General features: G+C 43.1%; 1 protein-coding gene across 1 annotated transcript in view; it reads left to right on the top strand.

Annotated features, from left to right (window-relative positions):
* Positions 1 to 1,483, top strand: part of LOC145347037 (chloride channel protein C-like) — an 86,821-nt gene extending 85,338 nt beyond the window's left edge. Inside the window, exon 16 of the mRNA XM_080194941.1 lies at positions 1,265 to 1,483. Within this exon, the coding sequence (XP_080051067.1) occupies positions 1,265 to 1,483 (219 nt within the window). The remainder of the gene's footprint in view (positions 1 to 1,264) is intronic.
* Positions 1,484 to 14,829: the final 13,346 nt, after the last annotated feature.

Below are 14,829 nucleotides of genomic sequence, written 5' to 3'. Positions count from 1 at the left end.
TTCCACCCCCCACTCCCTCCCCCCCCCACCCCAGGGAGGCAGGCTCCCCCTCAGCAGACCACCCCCCCCAGCTTGCCCCAATTGCTGCCCTCCGTCCATCCCAGACCATGCAGAGTGGAAGCAGGACTCCACCACCCCCACCGATTGCCCCTACACCCTGCCCACAATAAGTCCCATCCCCTTGGTACTGCCCAATGGGCAATGCCAGGGTGCCCCCAGACATGGGCACTTTGCCCCTTGGGCAGTGTTGGGGACACAGGCTGGCAGTGCCAGGGTGCCCATGCCCAGGGACACCACCCCCAGCGTCTGACTCCCTGGAGGATCCTGATTGCCCCCTTCATTCCAGCAGGGTCTCCCGCTAGATCCCCGAACGTGGGGAGCTACTCTAAACCTCACCAAAATGAAGTACTCTTTGCGGGTGGGAGATTCAACCGGGACTGGTAGATTCCCGATAATTAGATTTAAAAGACTTTTAAAACATATTAAAAACAGATTCAAATAACTTACCTGCCTTCCTGCCAGTTTCCAGCATGGTCTGACTGTCAACTGTTCTCCGGCTCTGGGAGATGGGCATGTTTTGGGTTCATGTGCAAATCCCTGTTCAAGTCCGCTGACACCCATCTCCCAGTCTAACTCGCCAGAAAAGTTGTGGATTGTGATGGGAGAATTGTGGCCATGGAGGTGGAGAGGGGGTGGGGGGTGTTCTGGAGTAGGGGAGAGTCAGGGCTGGCCCGTCAGTTGCTGTGGGGGCTGCGATCAGGTCATGGGGGTGCTGGAGGAGCAGCACTTGGGGTTCCCAGGCTGGCCAGCGATCCTATTAAAATCCTTTCATAATCTGGAGATTTCTATTTGGTAATCACTCAGCCTTCCTTCTTCAGAGAGAACTGTAGCCAAATCAATCTTTATTGATTGAATTAACCTCACAGTCCTGGTGTAATCCTAGTCTTTTTTTGCAATTTTGCCAGTGACTCCATAACCATTTTGTAATTTGGAGGCTAGAACGGCTCATAATTGAAGGACATGGGATTCTTTATAGACTTCATATACTGTTTTGTTTAACTGTGCTGATTTTGGAAATCTTTGATTTGATATTATCTACACATGGATTCAATTATACAACGAACCACCTCTTTAAGGCTGCCATTACCCATTGTTTCCAGTTTGACAAATTGTCTAGATAATTTATGTTATCTGAAGATACCTGTCTTTTGTTGAGAACCGCTATTAGTCAGCCTTCCTTAGCTCTTTTGTCTATTGTCTGTAGAAACCATACATCAACCAATCAGCAATGACAGTCCATGCTCATTTTTCTCTCCAACGAACTTATATCATTTTCCGAACACTGGGACTCCGACACTTGACTGTTGTTGATTTGAGAAACTGTGTCCTTGGCATCATTACACGGAAAGATCTGATGGCATTCCGACTTGAAGAGAAATTGCTTCAATCTGAGAATTTGGAGTCAGACAATGATAGAAGATAAAAAGTTTCTGGTGGAAATCTGTGTCGACCATAATCGTCATTAAGAGGGGGAAGTAACTCTAAATGTATGAATTGTTTATGATAAATTGTTCATAGAACATCCTCTCAGCTTTGAACCTCTGTTTTTCAATTTTGCTTTGTAATAATCTCCATTTTCAGCATTCTCCAGACTGCCTTAGAATCATAGATCATAGAATCCTACAACGCAGAAGGAGGCCATTCAGCCCAATGAGTCTGCACTAACTACAATCCCACCCAGGCCCTATCCCCTTAAGCCCATCTATTTACCCTGTTAGTCCCCTGACATTCAGGGGCAATTTAGCATGGCCAATCCACCTAACCCACACATCTCTGGAGTGTGGGAGGAAACTGGAACACCTGGAGGAAACCCACACAGACATAGTGAGCATGCACACTCCACAGAGACAATAACCTAAGGCTGGAACTGAATCTGGATCCCTGGCGTTGTGAGGCAGCAGTGCTAACCACTGTGCTATTGTGCTGCCCTCAAGGGAGTGATGTCACTTAGGGAGATCACCTTCTTCAGAAGATAGTCATGAGTAAGGGATGTCTCTTTACCAGTCTCATAAAGAAGAACCAATTTTCTGTGTGTTAAAGCTTTTCACAAGTGTTGACTATATAAATTCAATTAATGGCCATCATCCTACACATATTAATTCACATTTATGCTTCTCCTATCTTGACTGCAGTGGATTGCAACTTTCATAAATGAACATAATGATGTGGTTTGCTGCAGATTAGCAATGAGTTTAAAGTTTTTTGGGGAAACGAAAACAGCCTGGACAGTGCTCACATTCTTAGTCCTCAGAGTTTCTATAATTGTTGTACAATTATCTGGGATAAGTACTGAACAAGGCTTTAGTGCAAGAAATTATTTTACATTGAAATATTTTGCCTTAGATATCAAAAAAAGCTTTCTAAAATCAGAAACGAGCTGAATCCTGCACATTTTAGTGTGATGTTTCCTTTCTAATTTATTAAATTTACATGTTGCTATGGCTTAAACAGGCTTGTTGAACTCTTTCACTTGGAAGAGGGGGCAAATTTCATCAAGGAGCCTATAAGCAAATTTTGGAAAAATAAGGGCTGGAATTTTCCAGCTGTTGTTGCTGCAAGTGAGGATGGAGAATTTGGCGCTCAGAAAATTCTGGCCATGGTTTGACTCAACACTGAACATAAATTTCAAAATGAAGTTGTGGTATGAAGAAGAGAAACAACTTTCTCAAAAATAAAGCAATGCCAAGTCAATAAGAACATAACATAAGAAGTAGGAGCAGGTGTAGGCCATCTAGCCCTTTGAGCCTGCCCCACCATTCAATAAGATCATGGCTGATCTGAAGTGGATCAGTTCCACTTTCCCGCTTTCTCCCCATAACACTTAATTCCCCTGTCTATCAGAAATCTATCTACCCATGATTTAAATATATTCAATGAGGTAGCCTCCACCACTTCAATGGGCAGAGAATTCCAAAGATTCACCACCCTTTGAGTGAAGAAGTTCCTCCTCAACTCTGTTCTAAACTGCACCCCGCGCCCCTGCCCCCCCCACCCCCTGTGTGTTTTGAGGCTGCACCCTCTAGTTCTGGTTTCTTTTCTAAGCAGGAAGAATCTCTGTACCTCTACCCTATCTAGCCCCTTCATTATCTTGTAAGTCTCTATAAGATCCCCCCTCCTCAGCCTTCTAAACTCCAACGAGTGCAGGCCCAGTCTATTTAATCTCTCCTCATAAGCTAACCCCCTCACCTCCGGTATGAGCCTGGTGAACATTCTCTGTACTCCCTCCAAGGCCAATATATCCTTTCACAAATAAGGGGATCAAAATTGCACACACTACTCCAGTTGTGGCCTCACCAGTACCTTGTACAGTTGCAGCAAGACCTCCCTGCTTTTATATTCTATCCCCCTCGCTATAAAGGCCAACATTCCATTCACCTTCTTGATCACCTGTTGCACCTGAAGAATGAGTTTTTGCGATTCATGCACAAGGACCCCCAGATCCCTCTGCACAGTAGCACGCTGCAACTTTTCACCATTTAAATAATAATCCATCCTACTATTATTTCTTCCAAAGTGGATAACCTCACATTTGCTAATGTTATACTCCGTCTGCCAGGTCCTCGCCCACTACTCAGCCTATCCAGATCCCTCTGCAGACTTTCTGCATCCTCCACGCATATAAATTGATAATTTAAAAAGAATGATTAGTAAAGCTCACCATGAGAGTGTGAGAGGGGCAGACTCTGCTTGACTGGCTCACTCTAATTTATTGATGTTCATTCATTCACCCACACCCACTGTGTGAGAGGGTGTGATAGTGTGTTGCTGTATGGGAGCAAGGGCAAGTAGGAATCCTGAGACTGAGTGAGCCAGTGACATGCACACATTTTCACAATCACTTGCTCTGTCTCTCACACACTTGCTCAATCACTCTCTGTCTGTCCCACAGTCTCTATCCCACATTCACTCAATCTGTCTCTCACACACTTTCTGCCTCTCTCATTCTCTTACACACACACTCTCTCTTCCACACATTAATTCTTTCTTACTCTCTCCCACACATTGGCTGAGATGTTCTGGTCCTGTCATTGTGGAACCTGTTGTGTGGGATTCAGCGCCACACTCAAAAGTCTACTGATTTTTGGAAGGACTGGTGAGGCTGGAAAAGCCTGCTCATTCTCTCTCTCTCTTTCCAAAGCACTCTGTCTCCTACGCCCCCAGTCAATGAGTCACTTCATCCTCACCCGGCTACCTTGGCTGTCCTCACCATTGCCTCCAGTTCCTTCTGGCAGGGTGTTCAGCCTCCTCCCTCTAGCCTGGCCCAACATGGCGTGGCAGTCAGCCTCCTCCCCAGGCCTGGCCTGACATGGCGCTGCAGTCAGTCTCCTCCCCACACCTGGCCTGGCCTGGCATGGCACAGCCTCCAGTTTGGTCAGTCATGGTAGCCAGCTGTCTCCCTGGCCCGGCAGCCGCTCTCTTTCTTACCTATACCACTTCTCCAGGTTGCTTCTCTTCCACATGTTGACAGCAAACACAAGAGAGGAATGACCTATGATTGGAATAGCAATGTTTTCAGTATCTTTCACTTCAGTTGCCAGCATTTTTAAAACTGCCGCCGGGGTCACAATGGGGGCTTTGAGAATCACACATGGCCCATGGGCTGCATGTTGGACAAGCCATGTGTAAAAGATATAAAGCAAAACCCATGCATAATGGTAATCAAGTTTTAAATATATACAGTTTGTTTCATTCTGAAGCATCTATGCTTTATAATCTGCTTTGTTGTTTTCCACTGACTTTTATTAATATGCTTCAGTTTATTTAATATCATTTTTGTTAAATTATAAAAATTGAAAGTAATATGAAATTGTACTTAATTTTTATGTGAAAATATAGTGAGGAATTAATACAAATATTTCTTTTGTTGCTTAAGAAAGGCAATTTGGATTTAGCTCTTGGGGGAGAGTTGGTAGGAATTTGTGCAAATGATTAAAATGATGACTTGTTTTGAATATTTTGTGTGCAATATATTGCTGTATTAACAATATCCCTGTAATCTAGGTCCTTGGGCAGCCTGAAAGGATGGAAGAGATGTAGGTTGTGTGTAGGAAAGGGATTGTTCAGTGAACCACTTGTTACTGCCAAAGAACTCTGGCAGTATAGGTTGATGTTAGTGCCTCTCGCATCCTCATTATTTTTAGTCTTACCTGTGGCATGTTCGCCATCTTGTTGAAGGTCATGACCCAATAATGGATCCACTTATTGTCTCTGCTGCAAATCAAAGTTAGGCAGTATTGTCTCTGCTGCAAATCAAAGTTAGGCAGAGGTAGAGAGAGTCTTCCTGCTTAGAAAGGAAAACAGAACTAGAGGGCATAGCCTCAAGATTGTGGGGGAGGGTGCAGTTTAGAACAGAGTTGAGGAGGAACTTCTTCATCAAAGGGTGGAGAGTCTCTGGAATTCTCTGCCCATTGAAGTGGTGGAGGCTATCTCGTTGAATATATTTAAGTCACGGGTAGATAGATTTCTGATAGACAAGGGAATTAAGGGTTATGGGGAGAAAGCGGGAAAGTGGAACTGATCCACTTCAGATCAGCCATGATCTTATTGAATGGCAGGGTGGACTCGAAGGGCTAGATGGCCTACTCCTGCTCCTATTTCTTATATTCTTATGTAAGTATGCAGCAAATCACAATGATATGGCACATACACTGCTGGACTGTATTGGAGGAATCAATGGCCCAGATTTTCCATTTTCTGGATCGTTGGAGATGGATGTGTGACCCAAGATGCGCGTTGGAGTCCTGCTGAAGTCCCGAAATCCTGATCTCTGTGGGAAATGCCCAGGAAGCTTCAACTTCTGATGGGCAATTCCTCTCCACAAATATCCCCGGCTCTGAGTTAGTGTCCGAGACTTCAAACAGTTCTGTGGGACTGAGTGAATGGTTACCTAGGAAAAGTTAAACACAAAAAGCCTTTGTTTAACTCTTAGTTAACTACTCAACTAATCATCCAATTGCTCACACTGACATTCTGACAAACCCCTAATCCCCCTTGCCACCCATGATTTCCCTCTCAATCTGCCTGACCTCCCAACTAACCCTCTGATCACCCCTCCCATCCAACTGATTTACCCTCCCCCAACACCTGTACTGGACCCAACTTGCCCCAACTTGACTGATGTGAATCCACCCCTGATCATCTGAAAGCCCCCCCTTGCCCCAAGACTGTGCAATGAAAATTTGACTTCTTGATTTGCTAATGTGAAGTCAGATTCATTGAATGGAGGAATGTTCAAAGTGAACCAGCAAACATCTGAAATTTAAAAAAAAAATCACTCCAGGAAAGTATTTTGCCACTGGTACACGTCACTGAAAGGAAATGAGCAGATTAGCCCTCTAAAGAATTGAATATCTTTTGAAAGCTGCAGCTCTGCCACATCCAGCTATGAATGGTGGTGGACAATTAAGCAACTCATTGGAGGAAGAGGCTCCACAAATATCCCCATCTTCAATGACAGCAGGATACCCAGCACTTAAGTGCAAAGGACAAAACTGAAGCATAGGCAAATATTTTCAGCCAGAAGCGTCGAATGGATAATCCATCTCAGCTTCCTCCTGAGGTTCTCAGCATCACAGGTGCCAATCTTCAGCCAATTTGATTCATTCCACATAAAAGGAGGAAGGCACTTAATATTATAAAATCTGTGGACAACATCTCAACAATAGCCTTGTGCTCAAGAACTAGAACATATCCCCAGTCAAACTGTTCCAGGACAGCTACAATACTAACACCTATACAACATTGTGGAAATTTCCAAACTATGTTCTGTCCACAACAAATAGGACAAGCCTAATCTGGTCAGTTACCAATCCATCAGCTTTCACTTGATCATCAACAGTGCTTTTAAGTCACACTCACACTTCAAAATCCATTCACTGATTCTCAGTTTATAAGGTGAGGTGAGAAAGATTACTCTTGATATCAAGGTAGCAGTTGATCAAGTCTGATATCAAGCAGCCCTGGCAAAATATAAGAACCGAGAAAAACTCTTTAGAGTTAGGGCTGTAGCTAGCATAAAGGAAGATGGCTGTGATTGATGGAGGTGTATCATCTCTGTAACATAAGCAGGGCCTAGTTTTATGGCTGATAAAATTGGATATAAAATTGGATATCCTAAATTAAAGAATTGGGCATATTAAAAATCAAACACAGTCAAACCTCAGGCAGGCTAGTTGTACAATACACAAACCTTGTCTGGGCCTGACTCATCAACCTCCTACTGATACTTAGCAGGAGATCATTGCACCCCATTGAAATGCACCAGCCTATTGTTAGAAGCCCAGGTCAGGCCAGACTTTCTGTCACCAAGAGTTCCTGCAGTTGGCTTAATCTGATAACAGGTTATATGTAAGCAGCAGCAAGGAGATGGACACCTGGGGGCGGACCCTGGTGTCCTGTCAGGCAGACATCAAGAAACCCACTGGGTATTGGAACCCCTCCTGGGACCTCATTGGCTGGAAGCCAGAGAAGTTTCTGGAAAGGCAAGCAGGCAGGGGATAAAGGATCACACTTTCAGACACCAGAGGGGAGACTGGAGAAGACTCGATGAAGGATGTGACCCTTGACCATTCGGAAGGCTGACCAGAGAAGAAGCTGCCATCGGGACTCACCTGCGTGATGACAGACCAGAGGGACTCAGAGAATCGAGCCTGCAGTTTTAGTCAAACCATCTTTGCGGGTAGTACATCTGATTTTGGGGTATCCTCTTTTTTATGTGGGTAATTTAAGGGTTAGTAGTGTTATTGTTAATAAACTTGTTGAACCTTTACTTGTGTTTGTCGTTTGTCCTCCTTGCAAATAAGGGCACTGGGGTAAAACATTGCAGTAAGCAAACTGGTCTAAAGAATCAGAGATATTTTAACATTTCAACATCTCTGTCGTAGCACATTCCTGCAAGAGTTCCTAAAGAGTTCGAGGCTGAACCATCTTCAGCTGCTTCATCAACGATCTTCCCTATATTACAAGGTCAGAAATGGGAATGTTCGCTGATGATTGCACAATGTTTAGTGTCATCCTCAGATACTGAATTTGTCCATGTCCATATTGTTACAATCCCCATAGAGACCAGTAAACTTAAAAAAGAACTTTAAATTTCCAGTTATTAGCTGAATGGATGACACAAGATTCCATGTTTTAAGACATTAGTATAACAAGCAGACTAAAAACACTGTTGACTAAACACTATTTTTACAGGTATCTTATACTTTAAGTTTTAACATCACCAAAAAGTCTACTATCAGGTATACACAATACTGTCTTTTAAGTAGATATTCAATGCTCCAAGAATCAGTCCAAAATGACTTGCAACTTCCGAGGGTTTACTTCTGAAATTTCCTTGCCCAGTTTGGAAACTCTAAACTTCAGAATTTTCTTTCATGGTGCAAGTTTTCCTTGAAACTTCCCTCTAGCTAAAGCTAGGCAAATATTCCACCCTCAATAAATCATTTTGGTCTTTCCTGTCTGAGCTTGAGCTCTCCCCCCTGTATTTCTATTCACCAAAACATGTTAACTTTTGGCCTTTAGCTGCTCTCTCACCCTGGCAGAAAAACTGTGTTGTGACTTTTCAGGAATATCTCAATAACGTTTATGTTCTCAAAGCCAATTTCCATGGCAATATGAATCACATTGGTGTTGCACTGAGGTAGTAATGCTGAATAGTTCCCTTGAAAGTCAACTCTCTTTTATCTTAGAAGCAAATAGACAGTTTAAAACTTTTCACCTTAACATTCTCAACACTTTTCTGACACTTTGTAGACGTTCGGTTTACTCACTGATAGCACATTGGCTGCTGCCATTGTGCTCCCCTTAATTTAACAATCAAACCACCCATCCTTGCTGTTAGACTCAGATGAGGTCACATGACTCCCTTCATTTTGCTTTAAATTAGAGACACAGTCCCAAAACATCACAATCTTATACACCTCATAAATGTAACAATATGCAGCAAGATTTGGCTAAATTCAGGCATTGGTTGATTCATGAAAATTGACAATCATGCCACACAAGTGCCAGGCATGACCCTTTTCAACGAGAGATTCTAACCAACTCCCCTTGGGGAGGCAAGGCATTGCCATTGTGAATTTCCCACTATCAACACCCTGGGAGTTACCATTGACCAGGAACTGAACTGGACCAGTTTTATACAAGAGAAGTTAAAGACTGGAAATTCTGAAGTGACTATCACCTGTGATTTGTGTGTGGGTGTAAGAAGCAGTGCTGACTCATGCGGAAATATCATTTGGGTCCTAAAGATGCCATCAGACTGTGATGTAAATATATTCATTAGTTCTTTTTCCAGCAAAGGAGTTGGTAACCAAAATTGAGGGCCACACAAAATTTGTCTGAGGTGGTAACTTGGCTAGATTTTAAAGTATGTTTTTTTTATCAAATTGCCAGTCCTGTTCGTGTTAAAATATTCGACTGATAGGAGTTGAACATTGCTCCTTTTTATCTGCACAGGGCTTGATATGGCATTATTTAAAGATCTTTTTCAATAGATGTATTACATTGTGGAACACTTCTGAACTGCTCTCTTACATGCAATTTTTCCCATGGTAGATTCCATTGACTTACTGGTGAGTTTACCACCAAATGTTTGAGAGAATTTTACCCATTGATAATGGCTGTCACTGTGCAACACATTATTTCCAGTGAGACAAATGCTTACAGTTATCAGTTACTACCAAAGAAGCTGAATGATGTAATTGTGGGAACAATAGAAAATTAACCATCTTATTTCAGTTTTTCCCTTTTACAAATACAAGAGATCAACTTTACCCTTGATTCCAAGTTTTTTGATTAGAAAGAATATATACTGCTAAAATCTTGGGTACCCTCAGAACAGGTTAGGAATCAATCTTGTCCTTGGTTACCCAAGACTCCAATGAAGTACTTTTCAATCTTTAGGAGTAGGAACATAGCCAGAGGAAAAGGAATTTCACTTGTTAAAACCCAGCCACTACCCAGCCCCTTCACCATCTCCCTTTACTATACATGGCCAGATTTCTTGCTAGAACATGACTGGGCAGCTGTCCTATCCACTGACAGGAAGGGAAACAATAGCTAAGTACATTTGCCCCTCAAAGTAGCTGTTGATACCAGAGGAAAATCTGCACCTGAGTGCTGAACATTCCACCTTAGGACTGTATTAACCTTTTAACTCTTGGTTCCCAAATAATGACAAGGGAGCTTCATTCCCAGGAGCTTAGCTTTAAAACCTTCTAGGTCTTCTGCTCACTTTAAAATAAATTCACATTCTGTAATGCTTAAATAGGCACTTATGTTACAAAACGATTGCTGTTTAAAGAACCAGAGAGAATATATTATATATTATGGGGAGACAGTAGCGCAGTGGTATTATTGCTGGAATTAATAATCCAAAGACCCAGGTCACTGCTCTGGGGACCTGTGTTTGAATCCCACTATGACAGGTGGTGGAATTTAAACTCAATAAAACATCTGGAATTAAAAGTCTAATGATGACCATTAAAAGCATTGTCGATTGTCATTAAAATCCATGTGGTTCACTAATGTCCTTTAGGGAAGGAAACCTGCTGTCCTGGTCTGGCCTACATGTGACTAGATCCACAGCAATGTGACTGACTCTTAAATGCCCTCTGAAATGGCTTAGCAAACCACTCAGTTGTATTCAACTTCTGTGAAGAAAACACAACGTAATGAAACTGGACAGACCATCCAGCATTGACGTAGGCACCGGAAATGACAGCAGCAAACCCAGCCTTGTCGACCCTGCGATGTCCTTCTTCCCACCATTTAGAAGGACAAGAGTAGCAGATGTCTGACAACACCACCACCTGAAGGTTCCCCTCCAAACCACTCACCATCCTGATTTAGTGCCTTTCTTGTCATTGGGAGTGTACTTACACGTCAGAAACTGCAGTGGTTCAAGGGAGCAGCTCACCACCACAAGGATAGGCAATGAATACTGGCCTAGCCAGTGATTCCCACAACCTATAAAATGAATTAAAAAAAAATTATGTATCCATAGATCGAAAACTCTTGCAAAATATTTTGGGGGCGATTCTCCCATCTTGCTGCATTGATTTATTAGCGCAGTGGCTGAGAGAATCATGTGCAGGGTGATTCATGGGGTTCCTGCAAACATTCACACCGTGCTAGCGTTTCCCAGTGCTGGATTTCTGATGCAGTCTGCCGAAGGGGGGCTGTCAAGGCTGGCCCAGAAATGGTTGGGGGGGTGTCCATGATCAGGCTGTGGGGGGATTGGGGAGGCAGCGCTGTGGGGGTCCTGGGCTGGTCAGCAATCGAGCTGGCCAACAATTGAGCTAGTCAGCAAAAGGAGGCTGACAGTTCAGGACTTCCGGAACCGTCAGCATCCTGGGTAGGAATAGGTCCCCAACCCCTGAACTTTAATAATATTTGCGCTGGTGGCCTCTGCAGTGCACAGACTGTGGGAGATTCTAGTGTGGACTCACACTGAAAAAAAAAGCATCAATTATTCCAGTTTTCCCACAAATTCAACATTTAAATTTTTTGGGGGAGAATTCTGTCCTTTGTAATGAAAATTAAAAAATCATTTTCTGGCTTGTGATTCTCTTTCCTTCCCATTCTTTTTTCCTTCTATTCTTTATATTTTTGTTCCTTCCTTTGTTGATCTTTTGCATTCCACTCAATGGAATATGTTCAACCATACAAGCTCCAGATCTCTCTGTGAAACACCAAACAATCTTTACAATATGGTGACAGTGAAGGATGGGCTTTGAAACCCCAGAGAAGTTGGAGAAGGAACCCAGAATCTGAAAGCATAAAGAAATGGAGTAACTGAACCATGACAAAAAAAAACAAAGAAAAGAACAGCTCAAACTGGCCCTTCGACCCTCCAAGCCTGTGCCAATCATGATGCCCTAACTAAACTCAAAACAAACTTCTGTCCTTACTCGGTCAGTATCCTTTTATTCCCTCACTATTCATGTGCCCATCCAGATACCTCTTAATTGGTACTAATGTGCCTGCTTCCACCACCTCCTCCGGCAGCACGTTCCAGGCACTCACCACTCTCTGCATGAGAAACTTCCCTTGCACTTCCTCCCTTGGAAGAAGACTCCCAGCTTTCCACCCTGTCTATGCCTCTCATAATTTTGTCAACCCCTATCAGGTTTCCCCTCAGCTTCTGCCTTTCCAGTGAAAACAATCCTAGTTTATTCAACTTCTCCTCATTGCCAATGCTCTCAAGACCAGGCAACATCCTGGTGAATCTCCTTTGCACGCTCTCCAAAGCCTCAATGTCATTCTGGTGGTGTGGTACCCAGAACTACACATAGTACTCCAAATGTGGCCTAATCAAGGTTTTGTCTAGCTGCAACATGACATATGGTTTCTTAATCACCTTGATTACCTATGTTGCCACTTTTAGGGAATTGTGCACTTACATGCCCAGATCCTACAGTATGTAAATGTTCCTAGAATTCACACCTAAATTTGATCCCCCAAAATGCCTCACCTCGCATTTGTTCATATTAAAATCCATCTGCCATTTCTGTGCCCATGTCTCCAATCTATCTATATATATCCTGTGGTATCCTTTGAAAATCGCTGGCACTATTGGCAACTCCACCAATCTTTGTGTCATTTACAAACTTATTAATCAGACCTCCCACACTTTCCTGCAGATCATTTATATATGCGACAAACAACAGAGGTACCAGCACTGATCCTTGCGGAACACCACTAGCTACAGATCTCCATTCTGAAAGCATCCTTTCACCGCTACTTATTGTGTCCTATGACCAAAATGCATTACAATTCTGTACCTCTCTTGCCAGCCTACCCCAAATCCCATGTAATTTTAGTTTTGGTATCAATCTGCCATGTGGGACCTTGTCAAACACTTTACTAAAGTCCATATAAACTACATCCACAGCCCTTCCCTCATCAATTATCTTCGTCACCTCTTCAAAAAACTCAATCAAGTTGGTGAGACATGACCTTCTCCAGACAAAATCATTTTGCCTGAAACTTACTAGTCCATTTTCTTCCAAATGTGCAAATATCCTGTATCTTGTTACATTCTCCAAAAGCTTCCTCACCACTTATGTCAGGCACACTGACTTATAATTTCCTGGATTATCCCCACTTCCTTTCTTAAACAAGGGAACAACATTGGTTATTCTCCAGTCCTCTGGAACCTCATCTGTGGTCAAAGAGGATATGAAGATATTTGTGAAGGCCCAACTATTTCTTCCCTTGCCTCCTGAAGTAACCTGGGATAGATCCCGTCTGGCCCCAGGGACTTGCCTACCTTAATGCAATTTAGAATACTCAACACTACCTCCTTCGGTATATTGACATTCTCCAGAGTGTTCACACATCTATTACTGACCTCAATATCCTTCATGTCTTTCTCCTTAGAGAATAGTGATACAAAGTACTAAGGCTCTCACTCACTTCCTGTGGCTCCACATATAACTTCCCTCCATTGTCCTTGAGTGGGCCTACTCTTTCTGTTGCTACCCTCTTGCTCTTAATATATGCATAAGAAGCCTTGGGATTCTCCTTGACCTTGTTTGCTAAAGACATTTTATGGCCCCTTTTAGCTCTCTAATTCCACATTTAATTCCTTCCTATTTTCACTATACTTTTCAAGGACTTTGTCAGTTTTTAGATGCCTAGACCTATCATAAGCTTCCTTTTTCCTTTTGACTAAGCTTACAATTTCCCTTGTCATCCATAGTTCCTGAATCCTGCCATTTCTACCCTTTAGTTTTACGGGGACATTCTTGTCCTGCACTTCAATCAACTGGCTTTTAAAAGCCTTCCACATGCCAGATGTGGATTTGCCCTCAAACAGCTGCTCCCAATCTAAATTCACCAGTTCTCATCTAATTTGGATGTAATTTGCTTTCGCCCAATTTAGCACTCTCATCCAAGGGCCATCTTATTCTTATCCATGACTACCTGAAATTTTATGGAATTATGGTGGCTATCCCAAAATCCTCCCCCACTGAAACCTTGATCACCTGGCCTGGCTCATTCCCCAATACCAAGTCTAGTATGGCTCCCTCCCTGGTTGATTGTTAACATACTGTATCAAAAGCCCTCTTGGACACATCTAACAAATTGCTTTCCATCCGAGCCCCTGGTTGTAAGGGAATCCTAGCCAATATGGGGGAAGTTAAAGTCACCCACCACAACTACCCTGCTTTTACCAAACCTTTTCAGTACCTGACTACACACCTGCTCCTCTGTCTCCTGTGTACACTCCCAACATTGTGATTTCACTCTTCTTATTCCTGAGTTCCACCTGTAATGCCTCCCTACAAGATCCCTCCAATGTGTCCTACCTCAACGCAGCTGTGATGTGCTCTCTAATCAGCTATGCAACACCCATAGTCCTTTTATTTCCCCTTCTGTTCTTTCGAAATCGACGATATCCTGGAATGTTAAGCTGCTAGTCCTGTCCCTCCTTTGACCATGGTTCTGTAATTGCAACACCATTGTAATTCCATGCAGCAATTCAGGCTTTCAGTTCATCTGCCTTACCTGTTATACATTGAAACAAATACACTCCAGAACTCCAGTCCCACCGAGCCCCGCAGCATCCCTCTGCCTACTCTTACTCTCTGTTATGTTTATCTCAGTCTCACTTTATTCCCCAGTCCCTACACTTATTGGCCTGCTGTTCTGGTTCTTACTCCCCTGCCACGCTAGTCCCAAACAGCATTGGCAAACCTTCCGCCCAGGATATTGGCGCTCTTCCAGATCAGATGCAACCTCTTCTCCTTTACAGGTCCA

The sequence above is a fragment of the Carcharhinus amblyrhynchos genome, chromosome 8 (assembly GCF_965287045.1).
Source record: "Carcharhinus amblyrhynchos chromosome 8, sCarAmb.v2.hapA, whole genome shotgun sequence".
Classification (NCBI taxonomy): domain Eukaryota; kingdom Metazoa; phylum Chordata; class Chondrichthyes; order Carcharhiniformes; family Carcharhinidae; genus Carcharhinus; species Carcharhinus amblyrhynchos.
Note: the sequence above shows the minus strand (reverse complement) of the source record. Positions and strands in the feature narration are given on the sequence as shown.